Below are 13,812 nucleotides of genomic sequence, written 5' to 3' on the forward strand. Positions count from 1 at the left end.
TTCACAGAGGTTTACTTGAGGTTGGGAGTGACCTAGAGTCAATATAACCCTTTCTGTGACCAACGTATCCTATCACGGGAGGCTTCCTGAGCGAGCCAGCACTCCAACAGCTTTCAAACACTCAACCCATTCCCGTACTGGGGCACTGGCTTCCAAGAAGTAGCTTAGCAACAAACCCCCAAAAACATAAAAGATGCAGACAAAGGAAAACAGAGACCATCTCTGGTAGGAAAATAATCAGTTAGTTACTAAAGGGTACTCTGCCAAATTAAGCAGAGTCTGTTAGGTCCCCCCAAAATGTGTACCCCAATAATGGGTCCATGATTAAAGGAGCGAGACTGATACAAAGCGAAGGTCAAGCAAAGCTTTATTTTGCGCCAAGCATCAAGAATCAGACCGACCTTCAAACAGACCGGTTGGGGACGCCCCTTTCAGAGGACGACCCCTACCTGCTTTCCAGACTAACTTTTATACAGCAAAGGCCATGTGGTTGGGCCTGGCCACACAAAGGTGGCTAATTGAATTACAATTCACCCCACAGTAGCCATGGAAACTAGCCCATCACTTTAGTAGCTAGGAGACAGTCGGCCTCACCACTGATCAGGTGTCTCCACCTGGCCTGACCCACCCTTGTACCTGGGCTTTGTTACCTGGAGCTGGTTTCCGGGACTTGTTTATACTTTTATTTTTTTTTTTTTAAGATTTATTTATTTATTTATTTATTTGACAGACAGAGATTACAAGTAGGCAGAGAGGAAGACAGAGAGAGAGAGAGGAGGAAGCAGGCTTCCCGCTGAGCAGAGAGCCCAATGCGGGGCTCGATCCAAAGATCCTGGGATCATGACCTGAGCCGAAGGCAGAGGCTTTAACCCACTGAGCCACCCAGGCGCCCCCCGGGACTTCTTTTTAAGTCCCCTGGGGGAAGGGGCACAGGGACTGTTTAAGGGTTAAACAACAAAGTTATTGTTTAACCTCAATGGAAGCCTCTGGCTTTAAAAATATAAAATTAGGTCCTTACAGAGTCACCGAGCCCAAGAAACTAGTTTCACAAATATTTTCTCCTGCTAATCTAAATTTAGAAAGGGAGAAAAGAAGTCTCACCACTCCTGCTCCATCAGGTTCCGCAGAGATTGGAAGAGGCTGACGCAGTAAAACTTACCTGCTGCCAGCAATATAGTAGAAGTCCCAGGATCTCTAAACTGCTGCAGGGTCTGTTGCAAGCAGTATCCACTGAGTTAAAGAATCCTGCCAACTATGCCAACCATTGGGGAGCAAGCATTCCTGTCCCCTCAAATGTCCTTGAAGCTTGACATTAAAAAATTAACAAGAGAAAACCAACTTTATGCGGAACATATAGAGACTCCACAACACATGGAAATTCCCCAAAGAAGCAAAATGAGATATATATGTGTGAGTCATTCTGAACTAAAGGAGGGTTGGACTTTGACATTTCAGAGTAAAAGAATACACTTCATATAGCAAAGAGAAGAGCCAATGTTTGGTAATTAGACGTTTGCCCTGCCATAGAGATGGGTCACTCATATAAAATTAATCTCTCTTCGGAACCTTTATTCGGAAAAGACCCCCCAGTTCAGATTCTTCTCTATGGTTAACAGAGGAAGAAAAATTTCTCCAGTCTACAGGGTCTCAAAAGCCTTCAAATCAAAATAGCCCACATGCCAAAGAGGCACACTGAAAGGCGGTAGCCTGTCCAGAAACCCTACAATATAAAATAATCTGAACATGTTACAAACTAGGTTACCGCCCTGACATTAAAAAACACAAAAGGGAGTCATTATTAAATTTATATTCAAAATTATTCCACAAATTAATCTGCATTCCTATTATTAACTTAAAAGAAAAAACTAAACTAGACTAAATAAGCCAGGATGTACTGGGGAAACTGCTCTCAGGATATGACCAATGGACAGAAGAACTAGAGCCAATCATTAGCCTGAAGCCGCACGACGAGCCGACGAATCAAAGATCGCGAAACGCATCCTTCATTTGCATACCACTGCCTACAAATAGGCAGGCTCCTGCCCCGGACTCCATTTTCTTCCCTGTCAGAAGAAAGCGACTCAGCATGCCCGAACCAGCCAAGTCGGCGCCGGCCCCGAAGAAGGGCTCCAAGAAGGCGGTGACCAAGGCGCAGAAGAAGGACGGCAAGAAGCGCAAACGCAGCCGCAAGGAGAGCTACTCGGTGTACGTGTACAAGGTGCTGAAGCAGGTGCACCCCGACACGGGCATCTCGTCCAAGGCCATGGGCATCATGAACTCGTTCGTCAACGACATCTTCGAGCGCATCGCGGGCGAGGCGTCCCGCCTGGCGCACTACAACAAGCGCTCGACCATCACGTCCAGGGAGATCCAGACGGCCGTGCGCCTGCTGCTGCCCGGGGAGCTGGCCAAGCACGCCGTGTCCGAGGGCACCAAGGCCGTCACCAAGTACACCAGCTCCAAGTGAGCTCGCCAAGTAAGCGTCCCGTCCGTCAAACCCAAAGGCTCTTTTCAGAGCCACATGTTTTCACCAGCAGAGCTGCGCACTACCATGCGTTGTGGCCTCAGCTTGGGTTCACGTAGGTTAGTGGGGACACCTAGGACACCATCCCATGTGGTCCTGACAAGCGTCACCTGTGTGGACAGGGGGCCCGGCCGCGGAAACAAAGCGCGCCGAAGCGGCCAGCGCTCCCTCCCCCACGCCGTGCACCTCACGGCCGCCTCCGCCTTTTCTCAACGGTCACCCGACGGGGTCTCCACAGCCAGAGTGAAATTCGAAGAGCCCGCCGCCCAAAGGCGGGACTTCCTGTTCCGGTGCGGCCAGGCTCGCGCCCAGGGGACTCCACGACTCTGCGCGACTCTGATCCTCTCTTCTCCCTCCCCAGCCGGCTTCCCGCGGCTTTTCGAGTCCTGGCTGAGCGTCTGGTCCAGGTCTTTAAAATGTGTGTTGGGGGCTGCAGCTCTCCAGGAAGGACACTAAGGTTCTTAACAACCAGTTGTTCATTGTGCTTTACCGCTTTCCTTCTGAAGTTGCTGTGAATGGGCGGGCGTCATTACATTGGACTTTTAGAGTGTTCTGGAGAAGAATCCATTCACCCCTACTCTCCTCTCTGACTCCCAGATGACCCCCCAGTGTCCTCCCAGACCAAGACCCTCCAGTGCAGTCCCGGACTGAGGGCTGGGTGGCTCAGCAGCTCCCGGTCCGTCCTTTGCTGTGCGAGTTTCCTTCCAAGCCCTCCACCTGTCCTGTCTCCAGCTCTCGGCCCCCGGCTCCGTTGAGCAGGTGCGTGTGGCAAAGGAGACAGGGACCCGGGCCGGTCAGAGCGTGGACAGCAAGAGATGTGGACTCGGACCATGCGTTTTAACATACTGATGCTGGACACCAAGGTCTGGAAGGCTGCTGTTTGTGATCACGTGATGCCAAAGACCCTAAACCCTGAAGTTAAAAGCAGGATTTGTCTCCTTCCCTCGTGTTCCAGGCACCATGACCTAGAGGCTTCCTTCTGGAAGTGAGGTGAGAAAGACTGGCTTGCCTGCACCACACCTGTAAGTGGAAATCCCGAATGCATCCAAGAAGAGCTAACCGTCCTCCAGACACTCCCAGCCAGCCTTCCCAACCACACTGTCCCTTCTCCCTCTATTCTCTCAAGAAGAGCAAAATAAGCACAAAGAAACCGGGAGAATTTGTTTCTGGTTGCCAAATTACAGCTGCACCTCAACTTTTTCTGACCATCTTGATTTCAGTGTGAGATGATACTAAAAGTCCTCTGTCCCTAGTGAATCTGTTTCATTCCACGGGGAGAGGCGTGTAAGAAAGCATACTGGATCCTGCCTGATTCCCTCTGCCTTTCAGTGATCCCCCTAGTGCACGAAACCGGAAATCCAGCTCTGTAGCCTACCCTTTAAGGAAAACTCAAACCAAACCTCAGAGAACTCTCTTCCTCCTCTTGTCTCTCTGATGTTTCAGGTTTGGTTTTTTGTTTTCTTTTTGTATTCATTTCTTGCTTTTCCCCACTTTTTGGAATTCCCTGAGACCTCTCCAGCCTCCAGGTCTTTGCAAATGTTCTCTTCCTGAAATGCCCCTGAGTCCAACTTTGTCCCCTACATACACACACACACACACACACACCCCACAATTTTTTTAAAAAATCAACTCACTTTTCAGTTCAATCAAAACGTTATTGGGGAAGCTGATCTGCACTGTTAAAGACTCTCACAGCCACAAAGAACTGGCCATATTCCCAGCCCCAAACCAGTCATTACTAAGAGCCTGGGACCATCAGGACTACTGTGGTTGAATCAGGACCTGATCCTTGAGAATAGGGAGAAACTCTGCCTTCCCTGGGGCACAAGGCAACGAAGAAGGGGAGACCAGAACAAAACTGAGGCTGTGTTAGCATGAAGGAGGGGAAATGGCAAAGCCTGATACAAAGGCCTTCTAGGCAGAAACAAAGAGCCTCCATCTGGCTCATTCATACTCCAGTGCCGACAGGGAATTATGTCCTGAGGATACAGAGCAGCACTTCTAACCCTGAGTGTGCATCGCAATCCTCTGGAGGCTTGTTAGAGGACAGCTTGCTGGCCCCACTCCCAGAGTGTTGGTTTCATTAGCTCTGGGGGTATCTGGGCACTTGGCTTTTTTTATTTGTGTATTTGTCGGAGAGAGAGAGCACAAGCTGGGGGAGCAGCAGGCAGAGGGAGAAGCAGGCTCCCCGCTGAGCAGAGAGCCTGATGTGGGACTCTCTCCTAGGACCCTGGGATCCTGACCTGAGCCGAAGGCAGACACTTTACCAACTGAGCCACCAAGTTCCCAAAGATACAATTTCTGCTTCTAGCTGCTATGCTTTGAGAACATCTAATACTTGGATAACGAGCTAACCAAAGCCCCTTCCAGCGTGGAGGCTTCGGTTACGGAATATGAGGAAAGAAAAATCAGGTGCACCTGGATGGCTCAGTTGGTTAAGCATCTGCCTTAGTATCAGGTCATGATTGTGAGTTCCTGGGATCAAGCCCCACCCCACCTCACTGTCAACCCAAATAAAGCCCCAGGGTAGGAAGGGGTTTGTGCTCCAGGATGGAAGTGCTGTGAGCTGGGGGACTAGGAAGCAAAGACAAGGTGTAAGAGACAGGGCTGGGGGTTAAACAGATGCTGAGCATTTCCGACCTTGTGGGCCAGTGAGGGCAGCCAGTTTTATTGTGTCCTGAGAAACTGTTAGAATTTGAAAGCACCCAAGCTGCTGTGTGGAAAATGGGATTTATGGGATTAAAGGTAATAAGGAAGGGAGAGGTTATTGCAATAACACTGGCGAAATTATTACAGGTGCCACGGGAGGAGAAAGTCTAAAGAAGGTACTGATGAACCGGGTCTCGTGGGTGAAGAAACATGTAGCTGACATTGACCGAGCACGTTCCATGTGTTTAAGAGACTGTACCAACCTCTTTGCAAAGGGTAGCTCACTTCGTCCTCTCACCACCCACCATATCTAGACCCAACTATTCTCTCCTAGTTGACTAGGGATGAGCAAGGTGTGGGGCTGGGGTTAGAACCAGACAGTGCGTCTCCAGGCTCCCCCGCCCCGACAGCGCTGCTGCACTTCCTCGGTGAATGATGCAGATTCATGGGACAGGATGAGGTTTCAGAGACTGGGACATGACAATTTTTAAATCCCCTTGGGCGTTCCACTGGAGGTCATGTGCGTTGTTGTACATGTGAGTCTGGAAATCAAAACAACTTGGGGACTGAACATGGAACTTTTGGAGAGTCTGGAAAGTTGTTGGCACACACTGAAACTGTCGTTTACCCATGGAGAAAGAATAAAGAAGCACTCCAATTTTAGAAAGCAAACAAACTGTGAGGAAGAAAATGAGGGGAGTAGAGTCACAACAATCTAGAAAGACTTTCAGGAAGGAGGACACAGCCATTGTGCTGTGATGGCTACTGAGAAGAGAACAGACAGTGACCTTGGCACATGGCAAATGGATCTCGCTGGAAACTCTGCTTATAGGTAATAATGAATAACCCAGATTGGGGGGACAGCTTCAGGAGTATTTCCTCTTACCTGAGTTTGAAGTGTCCTGCTACATTGTTCCCCTCTCTCTTGGGCCATCATGTGTAATCAACCCTGGCATCTCCCCAGCTGGAGCAATTAGATTGGCTTTCCTAGAAACTAGGAAAAGCACCAGAACGAAAGTCCTGCCTCCTCACCAAATTTGTCAGGGTGGTAGGAGAACGTCTCTTTCAAGACAGTTCTTTATTCTGTTTAAATAATCTGGAATTGAGTTTTTATGATTGCATCCACAAAGCATTCATGAATTCACTTGCAACACCTCAGGAATGCATGTAAACTCATACTACAATCCCATTATTTATCCTCCATTTTCTCACTCAGTGTCACAAACTATTAACTTATCCTCACATTACCTGTGAGAGAAGAGTGGTCAGTGATTTGCCACAGATGACAAAGATAGAAAATGACAGTTCAGGACTTTAGTAACAGCAATAATAATAAAAGAGAAAACCGGATTTACCATGTGCCATGCACTACACAAAATGCTTTGATTTTATTCACCCTGAACCCATAAGGTAGATACTACTGTTATCCCCATTTTAAAGATGGAAAAACAGAGACACAAAGAGGTTAAGTGGCCTGACCGAAAACAATACAAACAAAAACTAAGCGTCCCTCTATGCGAGGTTTCCAGGTTCTTTTTTAATCTCTGAGGGGATTTTGAGAACTTGTAAACTTCTCATACTCTACTTACTCTACACCGCAGTGGTCCCCTAAGGTGCTTGACAAAATCACACACTTTAGGATGACACCAAGACAGTGGGCTAAGCCGCAGTCTCTGCCATGTTTACAGCACCTCAGAAAAAGCAGTAACCCACTTTGGACGGCTACCTTGACTTCTCCATTGCTGATACGAAGGGGAGGGATTTGAGTGAGAGGACAGATCAGTCAGGTTGTGCTGCCTACAACAGAATCCTCCCTGTAACGAACTCAGTGACGTTAAGATTGAAACAGGGCACTTGTTTAAACACAGACCTTTATATTGATACCTATCCCAAGTGCATTATTTCCTAATCTTTAATGTTCTCACTGCAAACTGACGGGTATAAACTCTCAGCCCTGGAAAACAAAGGGCAGTTCGTTTCCAGAATAGGTAAACGAGTTAACAAAAGCAACATAACCTACAAATGAGAAACCGTACCATCACCAACTAGCACAGTAAAATGAAACTGGCCCATATTGGGAAGTGTGCAACTCTTTCTGGCGACTACATGGGTGGCCCTGAAAAGGGCCTTTGGTGGCGAAATGCAATATCCTGGTGGTGGAATCCGAGTTTAGCCCCCGAAGCCGTAGAGCGTGCGGCCCTGGCGCTTGAGCGCGTAGACCACGTCCATGGCCGTGACCGTCTTGCGCTTGGCGTGCTCCGTGTAGGTGACGGCGTCGCGGATCACGTTCTCCAGGAACACCTTGAGCACCCCGCGGGTCTCCTCGTAGATGAGGCCGGAGATGCGCTTGACGCCGCCGCGCCGGGCCAGCCGCCGGATGGCGGGCTTGGTGATGCCCTGGATGTTGTCGCGCAGCACCTTGCGGTGGCGCTTGGCGCCCCCCTTGCCCAGGCCCTTCCCGCCTTTGCCGCGACCAGACATGATAACTAAAAACTCCCCAAACCTCTCGAACACCACGAGCTGGGGCGCCGAGCAGCCCTTTTATAGCAAGGCGACGGACCTGTTTGAAGACAGCAAGCGCAGAGGCGGGACCACACTCAGCTCCCGCCCATCGCCCCTTGCTCCTGCGCTCCGCACCGCGCACTCCAGGCAGGCGGGGCGCCTGAAGCGACGGTCCGTCCGGGTGGGGGCGGGAGGGGGGTGTAATTCCACAAATCCCCCCATATAAGGTCGTCAGTGTGTGCGTGAGCGTGCCACACTTGCAGCCCCTGCGCCGGGCACCAGCGCACACGCGGTCCACGAAGAAGGAGGCTACTTGGCCTTCACACTTCCCAGACAACCCGAGAAGTACTCAGTTACTACTGGCTGTTGTCCCTCGGAGACGCTGGGAATAAAGCTTGAAGCTCATGACAGCTTTATCGCTAAGTTTCTGTTTGTCTTATCGAGTCATGTCTGGTTCGCGAAGGAAGGCTCGCGGGGATGCAGCTGGATAGCCCTAAGGGGGAGCTAAGGAGAATGTTAAACCTTTCAAAGTCAAGTCGGGTTCAACATCACTGAAGGCTGTGCTAAAGGTGGTAAATCTGTGCATCCCAAGGTGATGAGAATTTGTGCTGTGAGTTTCAAATTCATGATTTGATTGTGTACTTACTTACGCACGGGTTAGAGCTCGCGCGGTTTCCGCCACCGCGGTCTATGCTCTACATCATTATATAGCCTCGAGCCGCGCTCTGGACACGGCCTGCGGCCCTGCTCCCTATTTGACCTAGGGCAGTCTATACTCGGGTTTTGGTTTTGTTTTGTTTTTTTCTTTTCATATGTCTAAGACAGTCTAAGTTACAGAGCACTGAAGTTTAGAAGGGATAATCCACGTGACGCGTTTACTATCTGCAAATAAGCACTCACTCAACATTATTAGGATAGATTGTGGATGCTCTCAGCACCACCCCCCCTTATTTGCCCCTCTAAAGTGGTGAGCCTAACAGAGCATCCTAGTTTGCTACAACTTTCTTTGGAGAACTCCTTAAATAATGAACACTGAGGGGCACCTGGGTGGCTCAGTCGTTAAGCATCTGCCTTCGACTCAGGTCATGATCCCGGGGTCCTGGGATTGAGCCCCGCATCCGGCTCCCAGCTCGGTGGGAAGCCTGCTTCTCTCTCTCCCACCCCCCTGCTTGTGTTCCCTCTCTCGCTGTGTGTCTCTCTCTCTGTCAAATAAATAAATAAAATCTTCAAAAAAAAATAATGAACACTGAAAGATGGAATTCATCAGGAATTCCTTTGAGGAGTTGCAGCTTTATTGCAGAAATCTGGCTTCTCCTCCAGAGTCTGTGAGGAGGACCTAGTTCATCAAACCTGTTTTCTAAGTTTACGGTGCATGGGGACAAATTCCCAAGGGGGTTTCTACCCTCGGATACAGTGACAGGATATAGGGCATTTATGAACTTGAATAGAACAAAAATCCCATCTTTACCCCTACTATCCAGCAGCTGAACCTTAGCATTTCCTGAATGTATGAATACAGGCAGCAACCAGTGTGATGGGCAGGGCCTGTACCGTGTGCCTGCCACCAGTCGCTGGAGCTCTCGGTCATTTACACCTGCCATTACACCTGCCGTTACATTACACCTGTCATTACACCTGCCATTCCTTCTGTGGTAATTCTTGCTCACAAGGGCAATCTTGTGACTTTAATGGATTAATAAAGAAACACATCTGTTAACATTTCAACAGTTTGGGATTTTGATAAATTTCATAATGGTACTGTCAAATAATTATTTTCCTATGTAACCCTATGTATATTCTTTTAAGCACTTTAAAACATTGTCCTGGGAAGGGGCCCATAAGCTTCCTCAGATCTACAAACAAGTCCATGACATAAACTGATCAAGAACCCTTCTTTGGGATCATCCGAGCCTTGAAAGACTGCGTTTTGAAAGAGAAGACTGTCAGAACGGTACACATCCTATCCCCAGAACATGAACTGCCTCCAATCCCCCACTTCGGATGACACCTCCCCGCTTCAACACGGCTAGTTTTGGTGAGGGGACAGAGCGGGAGTGGGAGCCGCCGTGGCCATATCAGGAACGAGTTCCAGTTCAGTCTATGGTCACTGGTCTATCATCAAAGCCAAGCCAGACTCGCCTAACAACCCAGCTGACTGAAGGGCAACAAACTGGGATAGCTCAAAGAATGGGTCTTATACAACACCTGCCTCAAGGAGTTTATGACCCTGGAAGGCACGGATCAGAAAAAAAGATCCGGAAGTGGGTTATCTGTATGATAGACTTTGTGGGGACCGATTCGATTTCCACCCACTGTGTGGATGACTGGTTGTTGAGATCTTCACGTGCCCTCCTTGCATGGAGACAGGTGATGGCGCACTGCCTTCGACCTACGAGACTAACTGAGCCAGGGACTCTGGTCTGACTTCAAGTGAACCATCATTTTTGGTGGTTTGGTTTTGATCTTTGTCACTGAGACCAAAAAGCCAGGGCTTAGGAATTAAGATCATCCTCAAAAGTTTCTGGAAAATTCCTGAATGGCTACAGATGTTGGGGGGGGGTGAGGGGAGGAAACATGGTATTTTAGAAAGTTAGGGGGGAAAAGTAGGATGGTATTTTTATGTAAAGTCTTGACCCGGTGCTTAAAAATATAATTGTATTTAGATCTTGTTATGCACCAGTGCATAGGAATTGTGTAAAGTGTTCCAGCAGCTATATGTTTAAATTGTGTGTGCTGGGGACGCCTGGGTGGCTCAGTTGGTTAAGTAGCTGCCTTCGGTTCAGGTCATGATCCCAGTGTCCTGGGATCAAGTCCCACATCGGGCTCCTTGCTTGGCAGGGAGCCTGCTTCTCCCTCTGCCTCTGCCTATGCTCCCTCACTCTCTCTCCCTCTCTCTCTCTGACAAATAAATAAATAAAATCTTTTTAAAAAATAAATAAATAAAGTGTGTGTTGAAGACCAGGAAAAAGATAGTGGTTATTTTTCTTAAATGAAGTAACCCTCTTTTTCCCCCACCCAAATTTTTTTCTGAAGTTTCTGGCATTTGGGACAAAGTTTTATTAAAAGTGACATTTTATAACACTGTTACAAAATAAGTAGTTGTAAGTTTGTCTGCACAGTTCTTTTTTTCCATCGGAAATGGAATTAATTGCCTTAGGTCTTTTTAAATAGTATATTATTATCCTGGGGGCTGGCTCTATGCTCAAAAACCAGTTTATTAACAACCTGTTATAAGTGTTTTATCTGTTTGCCGTTAGGAAACGCAGAATTCAAAGTGATCGCCTAGCTTGTAAGCAAACATAGATGCACTATCATTTTTCTATAAAAATCGAGATAATGCCAAGAACCCATTCAAGTAAAGTGGGGGTTACTATTACCCTTTCCTGTGTGTGTTATGTAATTATTTTGGTTGTTAATATGATAATTAAAAGTCAAGGTAAATTTTATAAAGCATAAGAGACTCATAATCATAGGAAACAAACTGAAGGTTGCTGCAAAGGAGGGGGGTGAAGGGATGGGGTGGCAGGGTGATAGACATTGGGGAGGGTGTGTGCTATGGTGAGCGCTGTGAATTGTGTAAGACCGATGCGTCACAGACCTTACCCCTGAAACAAATAACACATTATATGTTATTTGAATTTAAATTTTTTTAAAAAAGGTAAATTTTTAAAAATCCTTTAAAAAAAAGAAAATATGTCTACATTGACTAGATAGTAAATGTGTATCATATATGATTCCTTTTGTTTTTTTAACCACATATTTCTAAATCATATTTTATTTATAAATATTGATGTTATTAGTTCATACCAAATTGTATGCCTTTATGTTAAGGTTTTCTTTTTGTTTCCAATTCCAATATACTAATCAAAATTTATAATTAAAGAAGTTTAACTGATCTGTACTTTTGTTTGGTTGGCATGATTATTTTACTGTTATTAAAATAAGCTATATCACTTTTTTTAAAAAGTCAAGGTAAATTTTACATGTTAAGATGTCTGATTTATTGAGCTTCAATTATGCCACCGTGCTTCTGTCAAGTGAAAGTGGCACCGCGGTGAAGCTGAGAAACATTGCTCAGTTGTAACAGTTTTGATTTATTCCTTCTTGCGACCTCTTTCCCTTACTGTCTGGAACCATAGCAAAAGGATACTTCATCTCTTATTATTGTAGCGCTGAGGTGATTGAAGTTATATAAAGACATCTCAGTGTCTGTTTCCTGAAAAGGAAAGTCTGCTGGCTGCCTGACGAGTCTAAGCAGGGAGAATTAAGATAAACGTATTTCATGTTTCGCACACAAACACAGAATTTATAGAACCACATGACTTTCCTAGTTGAGATCTCAAACAGAGAGTGTCTCCTTTATTTTTTTTCTTGCAGTCAATGTAAGAGCACTCTGGATTTCTAAGCTTCTGAAGTATTAGAGGTAGAAATGGTCTAGTAAAGATGTAGTTCGTAACATTCTATCCGTTCACCATGTGTATTTTTCCTAACGTACTCAAAGGTAATGTAGTTGTTCAGCTCAGTGATGTTACAGCTAAGAATCATTCATAAACAAAAGGAGAAGCAATGTCAATCAAACAAATCAGAAACATTTATTTGATATTGAGTAGAATATTGACTCTAACACTTTTCTACATACAAATAACCATAATCGCATTGTAGAAGAACTCAGTATGTCATAAATACTTCTTAAAGATTTGACACTACTCTGTACTATCCATATGTTGGTTAAATTTCTTATAAGCCCCATGATGGAAAGACTTAAAGATGAATTTGAGAAAAACTGAGGATTATCGGGTTCTGTTAAATTGTTACATGTATCCTGCTTAAGTTTTGTTCACTAATTTATATCCACCCAATTACATAAAGCAAATTTGGCGGGGGGGGGGGGGATGTGCAGAGAGGAGCATTGGGAAATGCCATGAATGTTGGTATGAAAACCGTGTGTTAGTAACAATAATCTGATGGAGGTGTGTAAGGGTAAATGGCAATGATTTTCTCCACTTAGCAACAGCAAAGGTTATTTCCTCCCCCTCTTAACATTTCATCTTGAAGAAATAGTGTGTCTGAGTTTTCACTTTTCCCTTCAGAACAGAGAGATTTTTCTAGGCATTAAGCCCCATCTCCTATTTCTGACAACAGAGAGATATTTCCTAGGGTGAGGAGATATAACCTCTACATAATATGTTATAACCCAAATAATTGCTAGATGTTGGGGCACCTGGGTGGCTCAGTTGGTTAAGCACCTGCCTTCGGTTCAGGTCATGATCTCAGGGTCCTGGGATCGAGCCCCATGTCAGGCTCCATGCTCAGCAGGGAGTCGGTTCCTCCCTTTTCCTCTGCCTCTCTCCCCAACACACACACACACGCATGTTCTCTCTCTCTCTCTCCCTCTCTATCTCAAATAAATAAATAAAATCGTTTTTTAAAAATCACTTAAAAGTACTGTCTAGATGTGTAAAAAGATTCCTTTGGGGTTACCATAGTGGTCTCTCACAAGATACAGAATTGTCACCAGCTCTATCCCCTGTTTATCTGACTTAAGAGAAGTAACAGATCCATTTCACTCTGCTCTATGAGACTTGTGAGATTCTTTTCCCTCGTAAATGTAGTCAGTACTGTGCTGAGCTACCTGAACGTAATTCTGTTAATGCTTACTCAGTCATGTGTTTTTTTCTCTCCCCTCTACGTTACTACAGAAAGATCACTTTGTTGACAGAGTTCCTGTAGTTCTCCAACAGGTGAAGTGAACCCCGTAAGTTTCAAGTTCGTTTACCATTTCTAATAAGAATATGGTCACTGAAGCATCTATCCTCTGTGTATATTGAGGTGAGGATCAAGACTGTCTAAGGAGGGACACAGTTGGACTACTCAGAGCTCAGTGATAGTCACTGGAGCTGGCTACTTACTTCATACTTCCTCTGGACCTTCAATAGACTAAAAGTTCCCAAAGAACTCAAGTGTGCCTCAATTAATAAAAAGAATGGGGGTTTTGTATGTAGAATTGACAGCTATGTCAAGGTGAATGATATATTTCAATTGGAAAAAACATGGTGAGTTTGGTTATGTAGAGATTATAGGGAGAGTGTAGTCTGGTGTACGGAGGTATGATAGCAAATATCCAGAAGCATCCAGAA

At 46.1% G+C, this 13,812-nt stretch overlaps 2 protein-coding genes across 2 annotated transcripts; one reads left to right on the plus strand and one right to left on the minus strand.

Moving 5' to 3' along the window:
• Window positions 1-2,086: 2,086 nt before the first annotated feature.
• LOC308344185 (histone H2B type 1-C/E/F/G/I) lies at window positions 2,087-2,475 on the plus strand (the record flags this gene model as incomplete). Its single annotated transcript, XM_080805679.1, has 1 exon — window positions 2,087-2,475. The coding sequence occupies one exon, from the start codon at window positions 2,087-2,089 to the stop codon at window positions 2,465-2,467; it is 381 nt and encodes a 126-aa protein (XP_080661805.1). The 3' UTR covers window positions 2,468-2,475.
• A 4,867-nt stretch (window positions 2,476-7,342) lies between these two features.
• LOC308344954 (histone H4) lies at window positions 7,343-7,654 on the minus strand (the record flags this gene model as incomplete). The annotated part of the gene is made up of 1 exon (XM_080806841.1): window positions 7,343-7,654. The coding sequence occupies one exon, from the start codon at window positions 7,652-7,654 to the stop codon at window positions 7,343-7,345; it is 312 nt and encodes a 103-aa protein (XP_080662967.1).
• Between the last annotated feature and the right edge of the window lie 6,158 nt (window positions 7,655-13,812).

This window comes from Martes martes (genome assembly GCF_963455335.1).
Source record: "Martes martes genome assembly, chromosome: 6".
NCBI lineage: Eukaryota > Metazoa > Chordata > Mammalia > Carnivora > Mustelidae > Martes > Martes martes.